Raw genomic sequence first — 20,094 nt, 5'->3', positions numbered from 1 at the left:
CGGAGATACCCGTAGTGCACCTTTATAGTCACCCAGTTACGTTGTGACGTTTGGCACACCCAAAGCACTCCTACGGTATCCGGGACTTGCACGATGTCATGGTCTAAGGAAAAGATACTTGACATTCGAAAAGCTCTAGCAAACGAAACTACACGATCTTTTATGCTATGCTTAGGATTGGGTCCTGTCCATCACATCATTCTCCTAATGATGTGATCCCGTTATCAATGACATCCAATGTCCATAGTCAGGAAACCTTGACTATCTGTTGATCAACGAGCTAGTCAACTAGAGGCTTACTAGGGACACGTTGTGGTCTATGCATTCACACATGTATTGCGATTTCCGGACAATACAATTATAGCATGAATAATAGACAATTACCATGAACAAAGAAATATAATAATAACCATTTATTATTGCCTCTAGGGCATATTTCCAACAGTCTCCCACTTGCACTAGAGTCAATAATCTAGTTACATTGTGATGAATCGAACACCCATTGCGTCTTGGTGTTGATCATGTTTTGCTCTAGGGAGAGGTTTAGTCAACGGATCTGCTACATTCAGGTCCGTATGTACTTTACAAATATCTATGTCTCCATTTTGAACACTTTCACGAATGGAGTTGAAGCGACGCTTGATATGCCTGGTCTTCTTGTGAAACCTGGGCTCCTTGGCAAGGGCAATAGCTCCAGTGTTGTCACAGAAGAGAGTCATTGGGCCCGACGCATTGGGAATCACCCCTAGATCGGTAATGAACTCCTTCATCCAGACTGCTTCCTGTGCTGCCTCAGAGGCTTCCATGTACTCCGCTTCACATGTAGATCCCGCCACGACGCTTTGCTTGCAACTGCACCAGCTTACTGCTCCTCCATTCAAAATATACACGTATCCGGTCTGTGACTTCGAGTCATCCAGATCTGTGTCGAAGCTAGCGTCGACGTAACCCTTTATGACGAGCTCTTCGTCACCTCCATAAACAAGAAACATGTCCTTAGTCCTCTTCAGGTACTTCAGGATATTCTTGACCGCTGTCCAGTGTTCCATGCCGGGATTACTTTGGTACCTTCCTACCAAACTTACGGCAAGGTTTACATCAGGTCTGGTACATAGCATGGCATACATAATAGACCCTATGGCCGAGGCATAGGGGATGACACTCATCTTTTCTATATCTTCTGCCGTGGTCGGGCATTGAGCCGTGCTCAATTGCACACCTTGCAATACAGGCAAGAACCCCTTCTTGGACTGATCCATATTGAACTTCTTCAATATCTTGTCAAGGTATGTACTCTGTGAAAGACCAATGAGGCGTCTCGATCTATCTCTATAGATCTTGATGCCTAATATATAAGCAGCTTCTCCAAGGTCCTTCATTGAAAAACACTTATTCAAATAGGCCTTTATACTTTCCAAGAATTCTATATCATTTCCCATCAATAGTATGTCATCCACATATAATATGAGAAATGCTACAGAGCTCCCACTCACTTTCTTGTAAACACAGGCTTCTCCATAAGTCTGTGTAAACCCAAACGCTTTGATCATCTCATCAAAGTGAATGTTCCAACTCCGAGATGCTTGCACCAGCCCATAGATTGAGCGATGAAGCTTGCATACTTTGTTAGCATTCTTAGGATTGACAAGACCTTCCGGCTGCATCATATACAACTCTTCCTTAAGGAAGCCGTTAAGGAATGCCGTTTTGACGTCCATCTGCCATATCTCATAATCATAGTATGCGGCAATTGCTAACATGATTCGTACGGACTTCAGCTTCGCTACGGGTGAGAAAGTCTCATCGTAGTCAACCCCTTGAACTTGTCGATAACCCTTAGCGACAAGTCGAGCTTTGTAGATGGTCACATTACCATCCGCGTCCGTCTTCTTCTTAAAGATCCATTTGTTTTCTATGGCTCACCGCTCATCGGGCAAGTCAGTCAAAGTCCATACTTTGTTTTCATACATGGATTCTATCTCGGATTTCATGGCTTATAGCCATTTATTGGAATCCGGGCCCGCCATCGCTTCTTCATAGTTCGAAGGTTCACCGTTGTCTAACAACATGATTTCCAGGACAGGGTTGCCGTACCACTCTGGTGCGGAACGTGTCCTTGTGGACCTATGAAGTTCAGTAACTTGATCCGAAGCTTCATGATCATCATCATTAACTTCCTCCCCAGTCGGTGTAGGCACCACAGGAACATTTTCCCGCGCTGCGCTACTTTCCGGTTCGGAAGGGGTGACTATCACCTCATCAAGTTCCACTTTCCTCCCACTCAATTCTTTCGAGAGAAACTCCTTCTCCAGAAAGGACCCGTTCTTGGCAACGAAGATCTTGCCTTCGGATCTGAGGTAGAAGGTATACCCAATAGTTTCTTTAGGGTATCCTATGAAGACGCATTTCTCCGACTTGGGTTCGAGCTTTTCAGGTTGAAGTTTCTTGACATAAGCATCGCATCCCCAAACTTTTAGAAACGACAGCTTAGGTTTCTTCCCAAACCATAATTCATACGGTGTCGTCTCAACGGATTTCGACGGAGCCCTATTTAAAGTGAATGCGGCAGTCTCTAAAGCATAGCCCCAAAATGAGAGCGGTAAATCAGTAAGAGACATCATAGATCGCGCCATATCCAATAGAGTGCGATTACGACGTTCGGACACACCGTTTCTCTGAGGTGTTCCAGGCGGCGTGAGTTGTGAAACTATTCCACATTTCCTTAAGTGTGTACCAAATTCGTGACTTAAATATTCTCCACCACGATCTGATCGTAAGAATTTTATTTTCCTGTCACGTTGATTCTCAACTTCACTCTGAAATTCCTTGAACTTTTCAAAGGTTTCAGACTTGTGTTTCATTAGGTAGACATACCCATATCTACTTAAGTCATCAGTGAGAGTGAGAACATAACGATATCCTCCGCGAGCCTCAACACTCATTGGACCGCACACATCGGTATGTATGATTTCCAATAAGTTGGTTGCTCGCTCCATTGTTCCGGAGAACGGAGTCTTGGTCATCTTACCCATGAGGCATGGTTCGCACGTGTCAAATGATTCGTAATCAAGAGACTCCAAAAGTCCATCTGTATGGAGCTTCTTCATGCGCTTGACACCAATGTGACCAAGGCGGCAGTGCCACAAGTATGTGGGACTATCGTTATCAACTTTATATCTTTTGGTATTCACACTATGAACATGTGTAACATCTCGTTCGAGATTCATCAAAAATAAACCATTGACCAGCGGGGCATGACCATAAAACATATCTCTCAAATAAATAGAACAACCATTATTCTCGGATTTAAATGAGTAGCCATCTTGAATTAAACGAGATCCAGATACAATGTTCATGCTCAAAGCTGGCACTAAATAACAATTATTGAGGTTTAAAACTAATCCCGTGGGTAGATGCAGAGGTAGCGTGCCGACGGCGATCACATCGACCTTGGAACCATTCCCGACGCGCATCGTCACCTCGTCCTTCGCCAGTCTCCGTTTATTCCGTAGTTCCTGTTTTGAGTTACAAATATGAGCAACCGCACCAGTATCAAATACCCAGGAGCTACTACGAGTACTGGTAAGGTACACATCAATTACATGTATATCACATATACCTTTGGTGTTGCCGGCCTTCTTGTCCGCTAAGTATTTGGGGCAGTTCCGCTTCCAGTGACCACTTCCCTTGCAATAAAAGCACTCAGTTTCAGGCTTGGGTCCATTCTTTGACTTCTTCCCAGTAACTGGTTTACCGGGCGCGGCAACTCCCTTGCCGTCCTTCTTGAAGTTCTTCTTACCCTTGCCCTTCTTGAACTTAGTGGTTTTATTCACCATCAACACTTGATGTTGTTTTCTGATTTCCACCTCCGCTGATTTCAGCATCGAATATACCTCAGGAATGGTCTTTTCCATCCCCTGCATATTGTAGTTCATCACAAAGCTCTTGAAGCTTGGTGGAAGCGACTGAAGGATTCTGTCAATGACCGCGTCATCCGGGAGATTAACTCCCAGCTGAGTCAAGCGGTTGTGCAACCCAGACATTCTGAGTATGTGCTCACTTACAGAACTATTTTCCTCCATTTTACAGCTAAAGAACTTGTCGGAGACTTCATATCTCTCGACCCGGGCATGAGCTTGGAAAACCAATTTCAGCTCCTCGAACATCTCATATGCTCCATGTTTCTCAAAACGCTTTTGGAGACCCGGTTCTAAGCTGTAAAGCATGCCGCACTGAACGAGGGAGTAATCATCAGCACGCTGCTACCAAGCGTTCATAACGTCTTGGTTCTCAGGGATTGGTGCTTCACCTAGCGGTGCTTCTAAGACATAATATTTCTTGGCTACTATGAGGATGATCCTCAGGTTCCGGACCCAGTCCGTATAGTTGCTGCCATCATCTTTCAGCTTGGTTTTCTCTAGGAACGCGTTGAAATTGAGGACAACGTTGGCCATTTGATCTACAAGACATAGTGTAAAGATTTTAGACTAAGTTCATGATAATTAAGTTCATCTAATCAAATTATTTAATGAACTCCCACTCAGATAGACATCCCTCTAGTCATCTAAGTGATACATGATCCGAATTTAACTAGGCCGTGTCCGATCATCACGTGAGACGGACTAGTCAAGATCGGTGAACATCTCCATGTTGATCGTATCTTCTATACGACTCATGCTCGACCTTTCGGCCTCCATGTTCCGAGGCCATGTCTGTACATGCTAGGCTCGTCAAGTCAACCTAAGTGTATTGCGTGTGTTCCGAGGCCATGTCTGTACATGCTAGACTCGTCAACACCCGTTGTATTCGAACGTTAGAATCTATCACACCCGATCATCACGTGGTGCTTCGAAACAACGAACCTTCGCAACGGTGCACAGTTAGGGGGAACACTTTTCTTGAAATTATCATAAGGGATCATCTTACTTACTGCCGTCGTTCTAAGCAAATAAGATGCAAAAACATGATAAACATCACATGCAATCAAATAGTGACATGATATGGCCAATATCATTATGCTCCTTTGATCTCCATCTTCGGGGCACCATGATCTTCTTCGTCACCGGCACGACACCATGATCTCCATCATCATGATCTCCATCATTGCGTCTTCATGAAGTCGTCACGCTAACGATTACTTCTACTTCTATGGCTAACGCGTTTAGCAACAAAGTAAAGTAAATTACATGGCGTTATTCAATGACACGCAGGTCATACAAAATAATAAAGACAACTCCTATGGCTCCTGCCGGTTGTCATACTCATCGACATGCAAGTCGTGATTCCTATTACAAGAATATGATCAATCTCATACATCACATATATCATTCATCACATCTTCTGGCCATATCACATCACATAACACATGCTGCAAAAACAAGTTAGACGTCCTCTAATTGTTGTTGCAAGTTTTTTACGTGGTTTGTAGGTTTCTAGCAAGAACGTTTCTTACCTACGTATGACCACAACGTGATTTGCCAATTTCTATTTACCTTTCATAAGGACCCTTTTCATCGAATCCGTTCCGACTAAAGTAGGAGAGACAGACACCCGCTAGCCACCTTATGCAACTAGTGCATGTCAGTCGGTGGAACCTGTCTCACGTAAGCGTACGTGTAAGGTCGGTCCGGGCCGCTTCATCCTACAATGCCGCCGAAACAAGAAACGACTAGTAGCGGCAAGAAGAATTGGCAAACTCAACGCCCACAACTGCTTTGTGTTCTACTCGTGCATAGTAACTACGCATAGGCCTGGCTCATGATGCCACTGTTGGGAATCGTAGCATAATTTAAAATTTTCCTACGCTCACCAAGATGCATCTATGGAGTATACTAGCAACGAGGGAAAGGAGTGCATCTACATACCCTTGTAGATCGCGAGCGGAAGCGTTCCAATGAACGTGGATGACGGAGTCGTACTCGCCGTGATCCAAATCACCGATGACCAAGTGCCGAACGGACGGCACCTTCGCGTTCAACACACGTACGGTGCAGCGACGTCTCCTCCTTCTTGATCCAGCAAGGGGGAAGGAGAGGTTGATGGAGATCCAGCAGCACGACGGCGTGGTGGTGGATGTAGCGGGTCTCGGCAGGGCTTCGCCGAGCTTCTGCGAGACGGAGAGGTGTAGCAGGGGAGGAGGGAGGCGCCCAAGGTTGTGTTGTTGCTGCCCTCCCTCCCCCCCCTTTATATAGGCCCCCTTGGGAGGGGGGGCGCCGGCCAAACCCATCTAGGGTGGGGCGGCGGCCAAGGGGGGGTGCCTTGCCCCCCAAGGCAAGCGGGAAGCCCCCCCACCCTAGGGTTCCCAACCCTAGGCGCATGGGGGGGAGGCCCATGGGGGGGCGCCCAGCCCACTAGGGGCTGGTTCCCTTCCCACTTCAGCCCACGGAGCCCTCCGGGATAGGTGGCCCCACCCGATGGACCCCCGGGACCCTTCCGGTGGTCCCGGTACAATACCGGTAACCCCCGAAACTTTCCCGGTGGCCGAAACTTGACTTCCTATATATAATTCTTCACCTCCGGACCATTCCGGAACTCCTCGTGACGTTCGGGATCTCATCCGGGACTCCAAACATAATTAAACTTATTTCAGTTTCAATTCGCTCTAAAGAGCATGTCCTCTTTCACTAACTATCTATTCCTCCCCACCAGCCTTCTCCTTCCTACCCAGCTCTATGCCGCAGCTAGCAGGCCAGCTCAACCCTTGTTGCCTTCCCGTTCTGCCTCACCTCTCCTGAGTGCTCTACACAGCGAGACCTGCTCTCGTGAGACAGGAACTTGGGCCCAGTTCAGTGCGTGGTGTTGTTCAGTTCAGAGTGAAGAAAGAACTTTTCTCAAAAAAAAAAGAGTGAAGAAAGAAGATGTCCCATATGATCTGCTCCTGTGTGGGGCAGAAAATTGGGCTTGCAGAGTTGCAGTTCAGCTACAGTGTGGTTCAGTTGAGAGTAAAAGAATAAAGAAACAAAAGAGAGAGGATGTAAAAGTCCTTCCTTTTTTCTACTGTCCACCGCAGCTGCACTTTCATTAGCTGCAGTTTGGGACAATCCAAGTTGTTAACAGTACCCTCCCCTATGTACAGTCTAGTGGCTTGTTTCTACTTATGTTAAAAGATTCACAACTATTTAGGAGTTTCTATCATGTAGAATGCACTCTTCCTTTTGGAGCATCAGTATACTTCAGTTCTAGTAGAGCATCCATCTTATTTTGTGTGCAAATTGTTGTGTGATATTTTTTCAGATAAATTTAATTTTGACAGAAGACAACAGTCTACACTTGCTTTGTTTTTTCAATTCCGGTACCTTAGCCTGATATGTTTCTCTTCTTATTATGGAATATAGATTACTTGCATGCTTGAATTGTTTTGACTCACCCAAGCTAGCTGTATAGTAGAAGTTCAGCATGCACACAAGATGATCTGGTTGTTTTACTGGGATAATGTGTATCATTGCTCTGTGCGTGCTGAAACGGTTATGTATAGGTGCTGAATTGATTAAGTTATAGTTGCTTGTGAATATTTGCAGACAGATCGAGACCAGAAGATTCTTCAGGAATAGAGGTGTCGCAAAGGCCCCTCAACTATAGGTATATGTGACAGCTCCACCTCTTTGGCCGAAAGCGTCCACCAGATCTTTCCAGCCTCCTCGTCGCTCGTCGCCTCCACCGCCATGTGGAGAGGCACCGCCACTGCAGCCTCTGCCGCGAGGGCTCTCCGCTCGCGTTTGCTCGCTGATCCCATCCATCACCCCTCTACGGCTGTTCTTCCCATTGCCTCGGTGCGCGCCGCCTGCTCGGTACCCTCTGCCGCCTCCCCTGCGCCCATCGTCGCTGAAACGGCGGCCGCCTCGGTAGCTGTTTCATCGGGAGCCAGATCCGCCTCCGACGTGCTGCGGCACTACGGGTGGTGCTACTGGGAGCTCTCCAAAGCCCGCCTCAGGTGTGCGATTTGCTTCTGTTTCCCTTCAGAAGATGACTTCTATTCTTACAATTGATGTTTTCCAGAATGAAATAAAGATCTGCTCTTCAGTTCTTGTGGTTAAATTCCGAAGAAATGAATTTTACTAACTTTGTGATTTGGGATCTGTAACAGTTGAGCACTAACTCATTAATACCCCTTAATGTTTATGCGCTGTAGGATCTAGTGTGCTGAATTGTGAACCTGGGCTTCGTAATACTGGCTCTATGAAATTAACTTCTGATGCTGTTCAGCAAACATATGATGCTATGTGACAAACTAGCTAATGTAGCCCTTTTGTTTATGTTGTAGAAATGGAATTACAAGTGTACTGCAGATTAGACATGCCACACCTCTTTTTGTTATAACCACAACGATGGAAACCCCAAATTTCTTGATAAGCAAAACTGCATTCCATTTATCTTAACACACTTAACAGAGGTGTGATGCAGTAGATTTCTTTATAATTAGGTTTGTTTGGCACATGACATCTTCTCTTCTTCTTGTTCTTGTTTTTGCTTCACCATTCAGTTTTGTTGTGCTTTTGGAACCATGTCCTGAAATATTAGGGTCTGGCCAAAACTTTTGCGTGCGGTGGCGATCCTAGATGGTAGATAGTGGCCGCTGCCAAATCATTACTGTCTTGGACGGTCCACCTTGACAATATATGCATAGTGGTCAATTGGTGGTTTAGTGTGCCTGAAAAGCTAAGATGACCTTTATGGCGGTAAAAATGAACTATAATTTAATTATTTCCTGTATGTTTTTGTCATAAGGTGTTTAGTATCGGTAGTTTTTTCCATTCATCAGATTTTATATATTGTAATGGCACTCGACTTCTAGCAATCTGTCCTCATATGAAACAATATCCCATATGTTTGTAGTCCAAATGTTCAGTTGTATGTTCTCTTTAGAATTCATATTGCACATACGGTATTTATATTCTATTGTTTGTTGAACCACATGATACCCTTATTTAGAACGGGAATGCAATTCATAGGCCTATGTTTTTAAGGCGGTAAGGCGAGGCGAGGCGCTGGGGGGGCGCCTCACTGCCTAAGCGCTAAGGCATAAGGCGAGGCGACGCCTTAGACACATACATATATAATAGATGGCAGGCAATTAGGAGATTTAACTACTAGCATTGACATCATAAACTGTACATACATATATAACAGATGGCAGCCATTTAGGAAATTTAACAATTAACATAATTAGTTGTTGCCAAATCATAGGCCTCAAATCATCTTCTGTATATGACAGAACGGCGCCTTTGAACTTCAGCTTCATCCTTCTCATCAATATATCGCTCCATAGCTTTAAACTTTCTACTGTTTAAGGATTTGCGCATCTCTATCCTAATCTCCATAGATGCCTCGGGACACATATCTGCATCACTACAACCCCCAGAAAGGTGCTGCTTCAGCCTTCTCACTCCAGCATGGACTATCTTGCCACACAATGTACACTGGAGTAAATCTTTCCTCTCTAAATCTGGCCAGAACCCATACTTCCAAACTGGATCATCTGATGTAGCTCTTCTCCTAGGATCCATCAGAGCAGGGACACCTCGCTGCTGCAGCAACACTGAGAAAAGACCCAATCAACCGTCAAAGAGAGAAGAGCCAAATCACTAGAGCAAGCAGACAAGCATGGGGAAGGAGAGAAGCGATGGTGGGGTTGCTGCCTTGTGGATGGAGAAGCAGATTTGGGAGCAAACAGATGCAGAGGAGGAGCAGGCAAGCAGCCAAGCACATCTACAGATCTACCTACAATGCAGGAAGAAACAGAGTATTAGGAGGGGTAGAAGAAAATTCAGAGGAGGCCGGGGTAGAAGTGAGATGAGAACGGGAGCCACACCTTGCTGTTGCGCCAGAGTTGGAGGGAGAGCTGAGCCCGGCGAGGAGGGGCACAGATCGGAGCTGTAGAGGAAGGAGTCGCCGCCAAAGGTCAGAGAGGAGAGAAGGAAACCCTATCGGGTGGATTGGACGATTGGTTCGATCCTCTCTGTCCCGCCCTTCGCCTTATACCTGTTCGCACTCGCGCGCGAGCCCAATATTTCCCGCGAAAGCCCGCGAAAGCTTCCCGCGTGGGCCACTCTTTCCCGCCTGGAAGCAGCCCATGGCGTCCGATCTGGCCCAAGGCGCCGCCCTACGCGCCTAGGCGGACGATTCAGACGCCCTAGGATCTAAAGCGGACGCTTTACGACGATGTATAAGGCAGGTTCGACGCCTTGCCATCGGAGGGCGCCCTGACGCTAAGGCGTCGCCTAAGCGACGCTTCACAGACGCCTTAAAAACAGAGTCATAGGCTATTGAAAGTTTGCTGTACCATGTAACATCCATTATTACTTCTTTTTGGCTAGAATGCATAAATTGAATGGAGAGTTTGATACAATACCTCAAAATTTAATTAGTCAAAATATCTCAGACAGTAGGCATAACCATCTATATTCTCCCTAAGAAAAATGCTAGTTTTAATGCCTTCTTTGGTGAAATTGTTATGTGGGATTTGGCTTAATGTGTGTCTGGAGAGTGGACATATGGGTTAATATATGTCCCTTGGAATACATTCAAACAATCTTATGATCTTGAATTTGCCATGGTCTGTGTCTTGTATCTTGGAACTCCTTGTGACTGACAAATTATTTGTCCTCTTGTTGCATTTCTTTCAATTGATTATACATTCATTTTTATGGTATCTAGTGCACTTGTTGTGGCAACATCGGGGGCTGGATACGTGCTCGGGAGTGGCAGCATTGTAGACATTGCTGGACTATGCTATACATGCACTGGTACCATGATGGTTGCAGCATCTGCCAACACTCTCAACCAGGTGTGTACTTGTTTTTTGGGGTAGCCTTTACCATTGGCAATTTAGCATGATAGTTAACAAAACCAATATTCATTTTGTTCACATTCTTGCAATCCTTTTATGTTCTTTGTCACACAATGTCACACTTCAATATCAGTTTTTGGGAAGTTATTCTGATTTTCTTACATATTTACATTATTCCGGGATATATAGATATCATTATAAACCTGGTTATCACACTTAGAGACAATGAACTTGGTGCATCGACATCCTTTTCAGGTATTCGAGATAAAGAATGATGCTAAAATGAAAAGGACAATGCGACGGCCCCTACCATCAGGGCGTATTAGTCCTGTGCATGCTGCAATGTGGGCTACAAGTGTTGGAGCTGCAGGAACAGCATTATTGGCTTGCAAGGTTCGGCTCTGCCATTTGCCTGTACTTGCTTTACACTTTGTTTGAAGTGTGTACGGCCACTGAAGTTGGTAAAGTGCTGTGTTATTGGAACTAAACATTGAGAAATTTTGGCAAGGTTTGTGCAGGCTAATGGCTTAGCTGCTGGGCTTGCAGCATCCAATCTCATTCTGTATGCATTTGTATACACTCCATTGAAGCAAATACACCCTGTCAATACATGGGTGGGAGCAGTTGTTGGCGCCATTCCACCACTTCTAGGGTATGTTACTGCTGAAGACACATTTCTGGATTGTCTAGGTGCAGGTTGAAGGTGGTACTTTATATGTAGAATAGTGGAGCGAGTGTATATTCTTCATCTCCTATTTTAATTTCTTATTGTGCTCCCTGGTTAGTCATTTAATGGCCTGGCAACTGGAACAATCTGGTTTAATCTGCCATGAAGATCGTGCATGGCCCGGCATATGGGATTGGGTGATAGAACATGGCTTAGGGAGGACAAATGAGGGGGATGACAGATTGATAAACTATTCTCTTATTGCGTGATTAAATGTGGTACATGCTAATCCTTTATGTAGGACGACTAACTTGATTCGCAAGTCGTATTTCAGTTTAGACCAAAGTTTTAAAAGCCGCTAGGCGCTAATTGTGAGTTTTGCCACTGCCTTGCACTTTTCTGACCAAAGCGTACCCTTAAGCGCACATTAACCGCAATTAAGCTTTAGGCATTTTGCTATTGCCTAGAGCCTAGGCGTGCCTTTTCTTTATGGTTTATTAAACTCAAGACCAAACCATAGCTACCTTCCTAGTTCAGTTGGACTCTTCTTAATTTAACTAGCCTTTTTGTAATGGACCCAACTGTATCCAACAAGGATAATTACTCCTTTTCTTAACTTTCCTATCTCTAGCATAAGCTATCCGATGCCTTCACGGATAAGCCTATTTCCTGCTGCCTTGTGCACCCACGGCCATAACAGACTCATCAGAATAAAGCAACATATCATAGAGACATCTGGACCTACCAGCTTAAGCACACAAATTGAAGTTATGAACTACTCTCAAATCCATAGCCGCTGACATAAAGCATCAAACTGGATGATTCCACTGCCCTGGAGACTGTTTCAGGCCATATAGTGACATCTTAAGCAAGCAAATAAATAAAAGGGGTCACTTATAGGCTCGGAGTCCGGTAATACTTCAAGGAGAAGGAAAGCTCTAAGTCTCCCACTGGCATTATAAAGGAAGGAGATACGAGAAAGCAAATTTACAACCGGACGCGACTCTTTATGTTACCTGAACCCTTCTTTTACTGGAATGCCGGCATCATTGGACTAGAAGGTCTTTAGGGGCTGGGATGCACTGTGGTGCAGTTAAAGCAAAAGGTGCATTAGATGAATATGATGACTCAGATTTGCGAACTGGAATGGGTGTATGGTTTTTCTATCTGTAAATTCATGTCTTTACATCTGTCCTTGACCACAGCATCCCGCTATTCATAATCACTTCCCTACATTTCTATTTTATAAATCCTTTAGTATTTGTAGCATTGCTCTAATAGACTACCTGTACAGGTGTAGAATATCATGCTTTTAGTGTATCATGGGCATATATTCTGTGTATTGTTGCACTCCTGTTTATTTATTGAATGAATATCAATGTGGCTGTGCAATATTATGTTTACACCGGCATGTGGCCCTTATTTATCTTGATACAGGTGGGCAGCAGCAGCATCTGAAGTGTCACTCAACTCTATGATTCTACCTGCTGCTTTGTACTATTGGCAGTTACCACATTTCATGGCCCTTGCGTACTTATGCCGTGACGACTACCTTGCTGGAGGGTAACTCAATTATTCCAACCGGTTATTACCAGATCTACTGTAGAAGCTACTCCCTCTGTAAACTAATATAAGAGCGTTTGGATCACTAAAGTAGTGATCTAAACGCTCTTATATTGCTGTACAGAGGGAGTACATCAATCAAAATGTTAACAGGTGTGAAACCAACCTAATTTGTATCCTTGACATGTGATTGACTTTTTGATTCAGGTACCGGATGCTCTCTTTTGCTGATCCTACTGGTAAGAGAACTGCATGGGTTTCACTCAGAAATTGTCTCTACATGCTGCCGTTGGGGTTATTTGCATACAACTGTAAGTACTAATCATACAGGTTCTCTAGTTTCCATTTGCTTCTGTTCATAATAAAGCTGGTCAAACTTGGGATCTTTCTTATTCAAGGAACTAATGCTTTGTAGGGGGTCTAACATCTGAATGGTTCAGTTTTGAAGCAACGCTTCTAACGACGGGCCTCGCCATTGGGGCCCTATCATTTGTTCTGCATCCTACCCAGAAGAGTGCAAGAAGAATGTTCCATGGTAGCCTTTTGTATCTTCCTGCTTTAATGGCTGGACTTATATTGCATCGGCTGCCCAACGAACAGAACGAGCATAACATCCATCAGACTAGTGAGATCGCCGGGGTTCTCCCTGGTGCTGAAGAAAGTGCTAGACAGAAATGGGAAGATCCGAAACCTTCGCGTGCTCAATCACGGCCTCCAGTTGCCTATGCTTCTGTAGCCCCATTCCCGTTCTTACCTGTACCTGTGTACGTCTCTCCACAAGCTCATGAGTTTTGAAAGCCTTACCTCAGCAGCCAGGCTGTGCCTTCATCTTCCTTCTTTTTGTCTGTTATTATCATAAAAGTCTTGTCCGCTCTTGACAGGAAATTTTCCTGCCCAGGGGAATTCCTCTTTGTGTTGTTAAAATCTGAGAATAATAAACGCAGTTTTTGTTTGAAACAACACATAAAATTCAGCTGTTTGGCTCACGCGAGTATAAAACTGATATATGTTCCTCCGTTGATATTTCAGAGTACCTTGATACAGAGCTATCTAGAAGCAATATGTATGCTTACTCGTTTTTTGTTTGTAGCAAGTAATACACGTCGCACACTCCTGTAAGTGGGGCATAAAATATATTTGGGCTGTGTTGAGAAGACCTTTGTTTGAGTAATCTATACCTAAACATAAACACTACTCATGCACCAACAAAGGATCTGTAGGAACTTAAGTTCTATTTGAATTCAGTTAACCATTGGAGAAGGACACAATGTATAACACAGAGCAAGGCGTATTGTTCTTTTGGCAATTTACTGCTAGTTGTTTTTTAGTGTCAATTCACTGCTAGTTGGAAACGCTTTTCGCATTAAAAAAAACAGAACGAGGCTGTAAACTCCCATTACGATACCTACCTGGCTACCTAGTTAAATTGTTGCTAAATCTCAGTCGAGTGAGACTTATGCTAATATTTGTGAGATCTTATTACATTGAGATCCATGCAAGTTTTGTTTTTCAGTTTTTTTTACACGTTATATCACTTGACTGAGACTTGGTTAAGTCTCCTACAGTTAACCTTCGCGTGCATTGTGTAACTGACGCAGAAAAATTACTGCGGCCGACGTGTGAAAATCAATCCATGGGTACGTTATTAGCAAAGAGAAGAAACGTTCCCCATCTCCACTGGAACCTCCCCTATAAATATTACTCCCGTGTCCCAACTGTGCACGTCTCGTCGCCACACACACAAGCATGCACACTCGTTCCCTCGTATCCCTATATCCATCCATCAATATCAACACAGGTACGTGCAACCCGACCCCGCATGGCGCCTGCCTGCCACCTCGCGACGGCGACGATGGCCGCCGTCGTCGCGTTCCTCCTGCTCGCCGGCGGCCGGGGCGCCGAGGCGGAGGCGGACACGATAGGCTGCCGCATCGCGCGGTTCGCGTTCGGCGCCTGCACCGGCTACGTCGCCGGCCGCGAGGGCGCCGAGGTCACTCCCCGCTGCTGCAAGGGGCTCGGCATCATCAAGGACTTGGCGACCACTGCGGAGCAGCGGCGGGAGCTCTGCGAGTGCGTGCACTTGGTCATGATCGCCGGCGGCCGGGTGATCCCCCGCCGCGGCCAGCTCCTCCGCACCGCGTGCGGCTTCAGCGTCGACTTCCTCCCGACCAACTTCTACTTCAACTGCTCCCGCCTCCCGGTACGTCCGTCGTCTGCTGTAACAAGGAGTCAACTCTGTACTTGACTGAAATAAAGTTTCATTGCAGGATCTGTGGCCTGATTAAGGAACCATATATATCATCACGGCCTAAACGATCGAAGAGAATCGAATTATTTTGCACTTCCCTTTCTTTTGCGAGGATTGTGGGCAGAAGAATATTTTTTTCTCTGCTCAGTTACTGTAGCAATAGAAATGGACGCAAGCTTTATATGTCCTTTTCGTTTTGGCTCGTGATGGTTGATACCCAACTTGGCTTCACATTCCATTTGAGTTCAAAAGGAAACTTTACTCTTCTTTTTAGGGGAGAAGAAACTTTACTTTTGGTCTCGTGGATTTCTCTATTGCTTAGAAGAAGATAAGGTTCGGACGCGGTCACGCGGAGTTTCTCAGTGGATGAACAGTAAAATAAAAAAAATCTTTCAGTGCTTGCAAACATTCATCATGGAATCACATTCCTGAAAGGCTGGCAAAAAAAGCGATACTTTTAATGCTACTTTCAAAAACATTTTGGAGCATTGATTTTGTTTGTTTTGCCACGACTTCCACAAATATGATTTCATGATGAAATTTTGCAAGCTCCTTAGAACATTTGCCAGTGTTTGTCACAAAGAAAGTTTAGATTTTTTTGATTTTTTTTCGATCTTACTGTTCACTCGAGCTCATTTGAGCTCGAGCTAAGAAGTTATTTTCCATAAGGTTCTCATTTCACCTCTCGTTCATCCAACCTCCTTATATATGTTCTCCCTCTTCCCTTCTTCTCTTTGATTTTTTCCCTCCCATGTCTGATTTTACTCTCATTGATTTTTCCTAAAATGGAATCAATTGTCTCACGTTTTATTAACTTACCAAAAAATCTTTTGTAAGTCAAAAAATCCTTACCAAATAAGTGTTTAACAATAAGATGACATGTAAATCATGACGATTGCATACAAAAACTTGTTACCATTTTAGCGCATAAACGTAATAAGAGACGTGCAGTCACGAACTAATCTACTAAAATGTTTATATTATCTAGGGTTCCATCTTTCACTTTTCTTCCCATCACCCCTTGGTCCAGCCTTCCACTCTCCACCGATTTTTTCTGGATTTTCATCCCCTTCTTATGGTATAGAAATAAATTCACGGTCATACATATTTGATAACAAAATAAATAGCAATAAATTCACAATCGAGAAGCAAATATATACAAGCATCAGTCAATCTCTTATATTTGGTAACCTAACAAAGTAGATTACTCATGTACACAAACCTATTTTATTAGAGACTCCTTTGGATTGAGCACATTCAAACACATTGTGGTTGTGTGAGCACTGAACCACCATCGGCGAGGGTGGGAAGGAAGATAAGCGGCAACACATATGGGATGTCATGTTCAGATAAAGGGCGTGGACCTATTGACGTCTTTGGCCATGAATATTGGGTTAGGGACGTGTGGTATTTTTTTTCCCTCGTTGCAACGCACGGACTCTTTTGCTAGTTGTGTTACAAAAAATATTTGACCCCGTGGCAATCACGGGCACATACTTAGTATACTTAAACATTATGGCTATAAAACAAGAATTCAAATACTCCTGGTTGCGCTCGGTGTTTGGTGTGTTTGCTATTGGGGTTTTCTTTTCTTTTTTTTTTGTTTATTCTTTTGGTTTGCCTTTTCCCTTCCCTAGTTTTTTTCCTGTTTTCTTTGTTTTTTCATCAGTTTTCTCCGTTTCTTTCTTTTCTTTTTTTTTTTATTTTTCTTTATTTTTTCTTATTTCATTCTTGGTTTTTACTTGTTTCTTTGGTTTTCTTTGTTTCTCTCTATGTTTTGTACGTCACCTTTGTGTTTTTCTTGGTTTACATTGCTACCATTCTTTTGCCTTGGTTTTCTTTGGTTTCTTCCTTTTTCCTTTTGATGTTTTTTTCTTTTTCAGTTTTCATTGGTTTCGTTCGGTTTTTTATGGTTTTCATCGGATTTTTCTTTATCTTTTCGTATAGAACATGAACATTTTTTATACATCATTACATTTTTTAAATACATGAAATATTTTCCATATACATCTAAAACATCATTTGTATAGACGTTGAACATTTTCTTAATATGTGATTAAAATCATTGGTATACATATAACTATTTATCCCATTAACGTTTATAAATACTCGATTAATATATTTTTAAACTTATGTTTCTATGTAAACTTTTTTCCATACACGTTCCACATTTTTCTTATACAACAGGATTTATTTTAACATACATGTTTAATGTTTTCATATGCATGGTCAACATTTTTTTCAATATTTATTTTGATTTCTAATTGTTTCCATACACCTTGTATATTGTTTTCATACATGAGGATATTTTTCTACATGTTTAAAAAAATTGAATATATAATTATCAATTTAAAATATAATTTTTTATGTCTACTTTTTTCATACACATTGTACATTTTTTCTATATATCAGGAACATTTTTTCATACATATCTAACATTTTCCAAATATATGATTGAGATTTTTCAAATATATGTGTTTGAGCATTTTTTTGAATATGTATTAAAAACTTTTGTGAATGTGTGTTCAACATTTTAACTCTCACAAACATATCTTTGAATGTTATCAACATTTTTTCAATTGACACTAACAAAGTTTTTTACATTATGTTTACATTTTTCAAATTCATTATTTTAATGAAAATTTTGGTAAGTTTAAGCTCTGGGATGTTTGTATTTAGAATATTTTTGAAAAATAAGAAAAATGGAAAAAGGAACGAATAAATGAAAATTAAAAGAAACGATCGACACACTACTAGGCCGGCCCACTCTATGTGTCTTTGACACATCGCTGCCTTCCACCTCGCACCAAGCGAGGCATAGGTGCACCCGTCAAGTGCAAGCCCAGGACATGAGTGTGTAGGCGGCGGAAATGAGTCATGGGGCAGGGCCTGTGTGGGCTTTGATTTATGTAACTCCATGCTAAGGCTTAGCCTAGTTGGAGTTATCCTAAAAAAAGGCTAGTTGGAGTAATAGCACCTCTTGACTTTTCAAAAAGGGGACGCATCTATTAAAAGAGTTCAATAGAAGTATAAACGCACCCCAAATATAATTAAATTACATCAAGGTCTCTAACCATTGAGCAACCAATATAACCACCAAAACGAGTTGTCTTCACGACAATGTCGTCACTCCTCTACCGGAGCTGGGCTGACCTTATCAATGACAATTGAGACGTCTTTGCTCACGTGTACAAAGGACCAGTGTCCTAGAGTTGCGGTCGTCACCATTTGACCACTGAACCGATCCAAAGTACCTGACATCAAATCTTACAAATCGAGTACGCATGACAAGAAACACTAACCTTGCCGCCGCAAGGAGACAGTAGGATCACCGGAGCTTCGTTACTCAAGGAGGATTTGATTTCAAAACACAAACTCAAAGAAAAGGTACCGCCATCCGGCCAAGGGTCACACATTCGAGGATTAACCATAACCTCAACTATTTGTGGTAGTTGAGGCACCATGATTCTCCTCCCTGGACTACCTGATGCATTTGTCCTCTTAGTCTGGTTTAATAAATTCGAGTGCCTTTTCAAAAAGGAAAAAGATACGATCAAATTTCTCGTTCCAAACGAAGAAGAAAATTACAGCCTACAAATTACTGCAATTCCATAATCCAGCGGCACTTGTTGCGCCGATCCATCAGAAGATAAACGTTCCCATCTCCGCCCGAGAACATTCCCTATAAATACCCTGCGCACGTCGACACGCACTCGTAGTCGTAGTCGTGTCTACAAGTGCAGCGCAACCACCATGACGCCTACCCGCTACCTCGCGGCGCTGGCCGCCGCCGCCGCGCTACTCTTCATGCTCGGCGGCCTGCACGGCGTCGAAGCGGGGCCGGCGGACACCGACTGCGCCGTCGCCCAGACGGCGTTCGGCGACTGCACCGGGTACGTCGCCGGCGTGGAGGACAAGCTCTCGCCTCGCTGCTGCAGGGGGCTCGCCGACATCAGGGACATGGCGCCGACCTTTGACCGGCGGCGCGCCCTCTGCGCGTGCATCCACAAGGAGATGCTCGCCGCCGGCAAGGTGGTCACCCGCCGCGCCGCCACGCTCCCCGCCAGGTGCGGCGTCCGTATCTCCTTCCTCCCGACCGCCCACGCCTTCGACTGCTATCGGTACGTACCTCGAGAAAACATGCGTGCTCCAAACTTTGTTCATGCCAGATGCTTCAATAATCGTGTTCGTAATTTGTTTTCCAAAAGGTGAATAGATAAAAATGCTTAGTCCCTTTGCAGGATTCCGCGAACTGATTGAGAAATCGGCTTAATCATGGCGCCCAACAAAGAGCATCGAATAAGATGACTTGCACGACTTGTGGTGGGCATATTTACGTTTCTCTTTCTTTTCTTTTTTCCTTCTTTAATTTCACAAAGAGTAAACAGAAGAATAATCTAGCTTGTAATGATTTTTGGAATAAAGATCATCGCAAGTAGGACTTGTTTACTCTGAAACAATATGTAGAAACTTAGTCCGCGTGTAATCTGTATCTTATCCATATTATTAATATATTGAAGTTCATCGTAAAATTTTAGAAAAATACTCCATCCATTCGCAAATATAAGATGTTCTAACTTTTGTATGGATCGGATGTATATAAATACGTTTTAGTGCATTTGTTCACTCAGTTTAGTCTGTATGTAGTAAATATTGAAATATCTAAAATATAATATTATATTGTGATGGAGGAAGTAGTAATTAGCTCCCTCTCGGGCAACTTTTAGAAGAAAATCATTTGCGCCCTCTCATACACATTGGAGGAGGATCCGCGCTTGCCTGCTCCCTTCCCATGCTCCCATTTCATCTTACCGTTTTTTTTCCTTCCTA

The 20,094-nt window shown here is 43.6% G+C and overlaps 3 protein-coding genes and 1 long non-coding RNA gene across 4 annotated transcripts; 3 read left to right on the top strand and 1 right to left on the bottom strand.

Moving 5' to 3' along the window:
- The first annotated feature begins 7,485 nt into the window (after positions 1 to 7,485).
- Positions 7,486 to 14,037, top strand: LOC109772724 (protoheme IX farnesyltransferase, mitochondrial). Its single transcript, XM_020331422.4, has 7 exons — positions 7,486 to 7,930; positions 10,654 to 10,783; positions 11,042 to 11,179; positions 11,305 to 11,438; positions 12,891 to 13,016; positions 13,224 to 13,327; positions 13,432 to 14,037. The coding sequence occupies exons 1-7, from the start codon at positions 7,662 to 7,664 to the stop codon at positions 13,809 to 13,811; spliced, it is 1,281 nt and encodes a 426-aa protein (XP_020187011.1). The 5' UTR covers positions 7,486 to 7,661; the 3' UTR covers positions 13,812 to 14,037.
- Positions 9,071 to 10,374, bottom strand: LOC120969760 (uncharacterized). Its single transcript, XR_005764116.3, has 2 exons — positions 9,809 to 10,374; positions 9,071 to 9,717 (listed from the first exon to the last, which is right to left on the bottom strand). It is a non-coding gene; the product is annotated as an uncharacterized lncRNA (long non-coding RNA).
- Positions 14,038 to 14,835: 798 nt separating the features above from the next.
- LOC109772733 (non-specific lipid-transfer protein 1-like) lies at positions 14,836 to 15,301 on the top strand. The gene is made up of 2 exons (XM_020331432.1): positions 14,836 to 15,216; positions 15,284 to 15,301. Exons 1-2 carry the CDS (start codon positions 14,836 to 14,838, stop codon positions 15,299 to 15,301), a joined length of 399 nt encoding a protein of 132 aa, XP_020187021.1.
- A 3,671-nt stretch (positions 15,302 to 18,972) lies between these two features.
- LOC109772731 (non-specific lipid-transfer protein A) lies at positions 18,973 to 19,796 on the top strand. Its single transcript, XM_020331430.4, has 2 exons — positions 18,973 to 19,385; positions 19,506 to 19,796. Exons 1-2 carry the CDS (start codon positions 19,018 to 19,020, stop codon positions 19,522 to 19,524), a joined length of 387 nt encoding a protein of 128 aa, XP_020187019.1. The 5' UTR covers positions 18,973 to 19,017; the 3' UTR covers positions 19,525 to 19,796.
- The last annotated feature ends 298 nt before the right edge of the window (positions 19,797 to 20,094 follow it).

This window comes from Aegilops tauschii, chromosome 7 (assembly GCF_002575655.3).
Source record: "Aegilops tauschii subsp. strangulata cultivar AL8/78 chromosome 7, Aet v6.0, whole genome shotgun sequence".
In the NCBI taxonomy this organism is placed as follows: Eukaryota; Viridiplantae; Streptophyta; class Magnoliopsida; order Poales; family Poaceae; genus Aegilops; species Aegilops tauschii.
Note: the sequence above shows the minus strand (reverse complement) of the source record. Positions and strands in the feature narration are given on the sequence as shown.

Coding starts and splice junctions, on each gene's coding strand:
- LOC109772724 (XM_020331422.4), top strand. CDS start 7,662: ATGTGGAGAGGCACCGCCACTGCAGCCTCTGCCGCGAGGGCTCTCCGC. Junction 10,784..11,041: donor CTGCCAACACTCTCAACCAG/GTGTGTACTTGT, acceptor CATCCTTTTCAG/GTATTCGAGATAAAGAATGA. Junction 11,439..12,890: donor GCCATTCCACCACTTCTAGG/GTATGTTACTGC, acceptor ATCTTGATACAG/GTGGGCAGCAGCAGCATCTG.
- LOC109772733 (XM_020331432.1), top strand. CDS start 14,836: ATGGCGCCTGCCTGCCACCTCGCGACGGCGACGATGGCCGCCGTCGTC.
- LOC109772731 (XM_020331430.4), top strand. CDS start 19,018: ATGACGCCTACCCGCTACCTCGCGGCGCTGGCCGCCGCCGCCGCGCTA.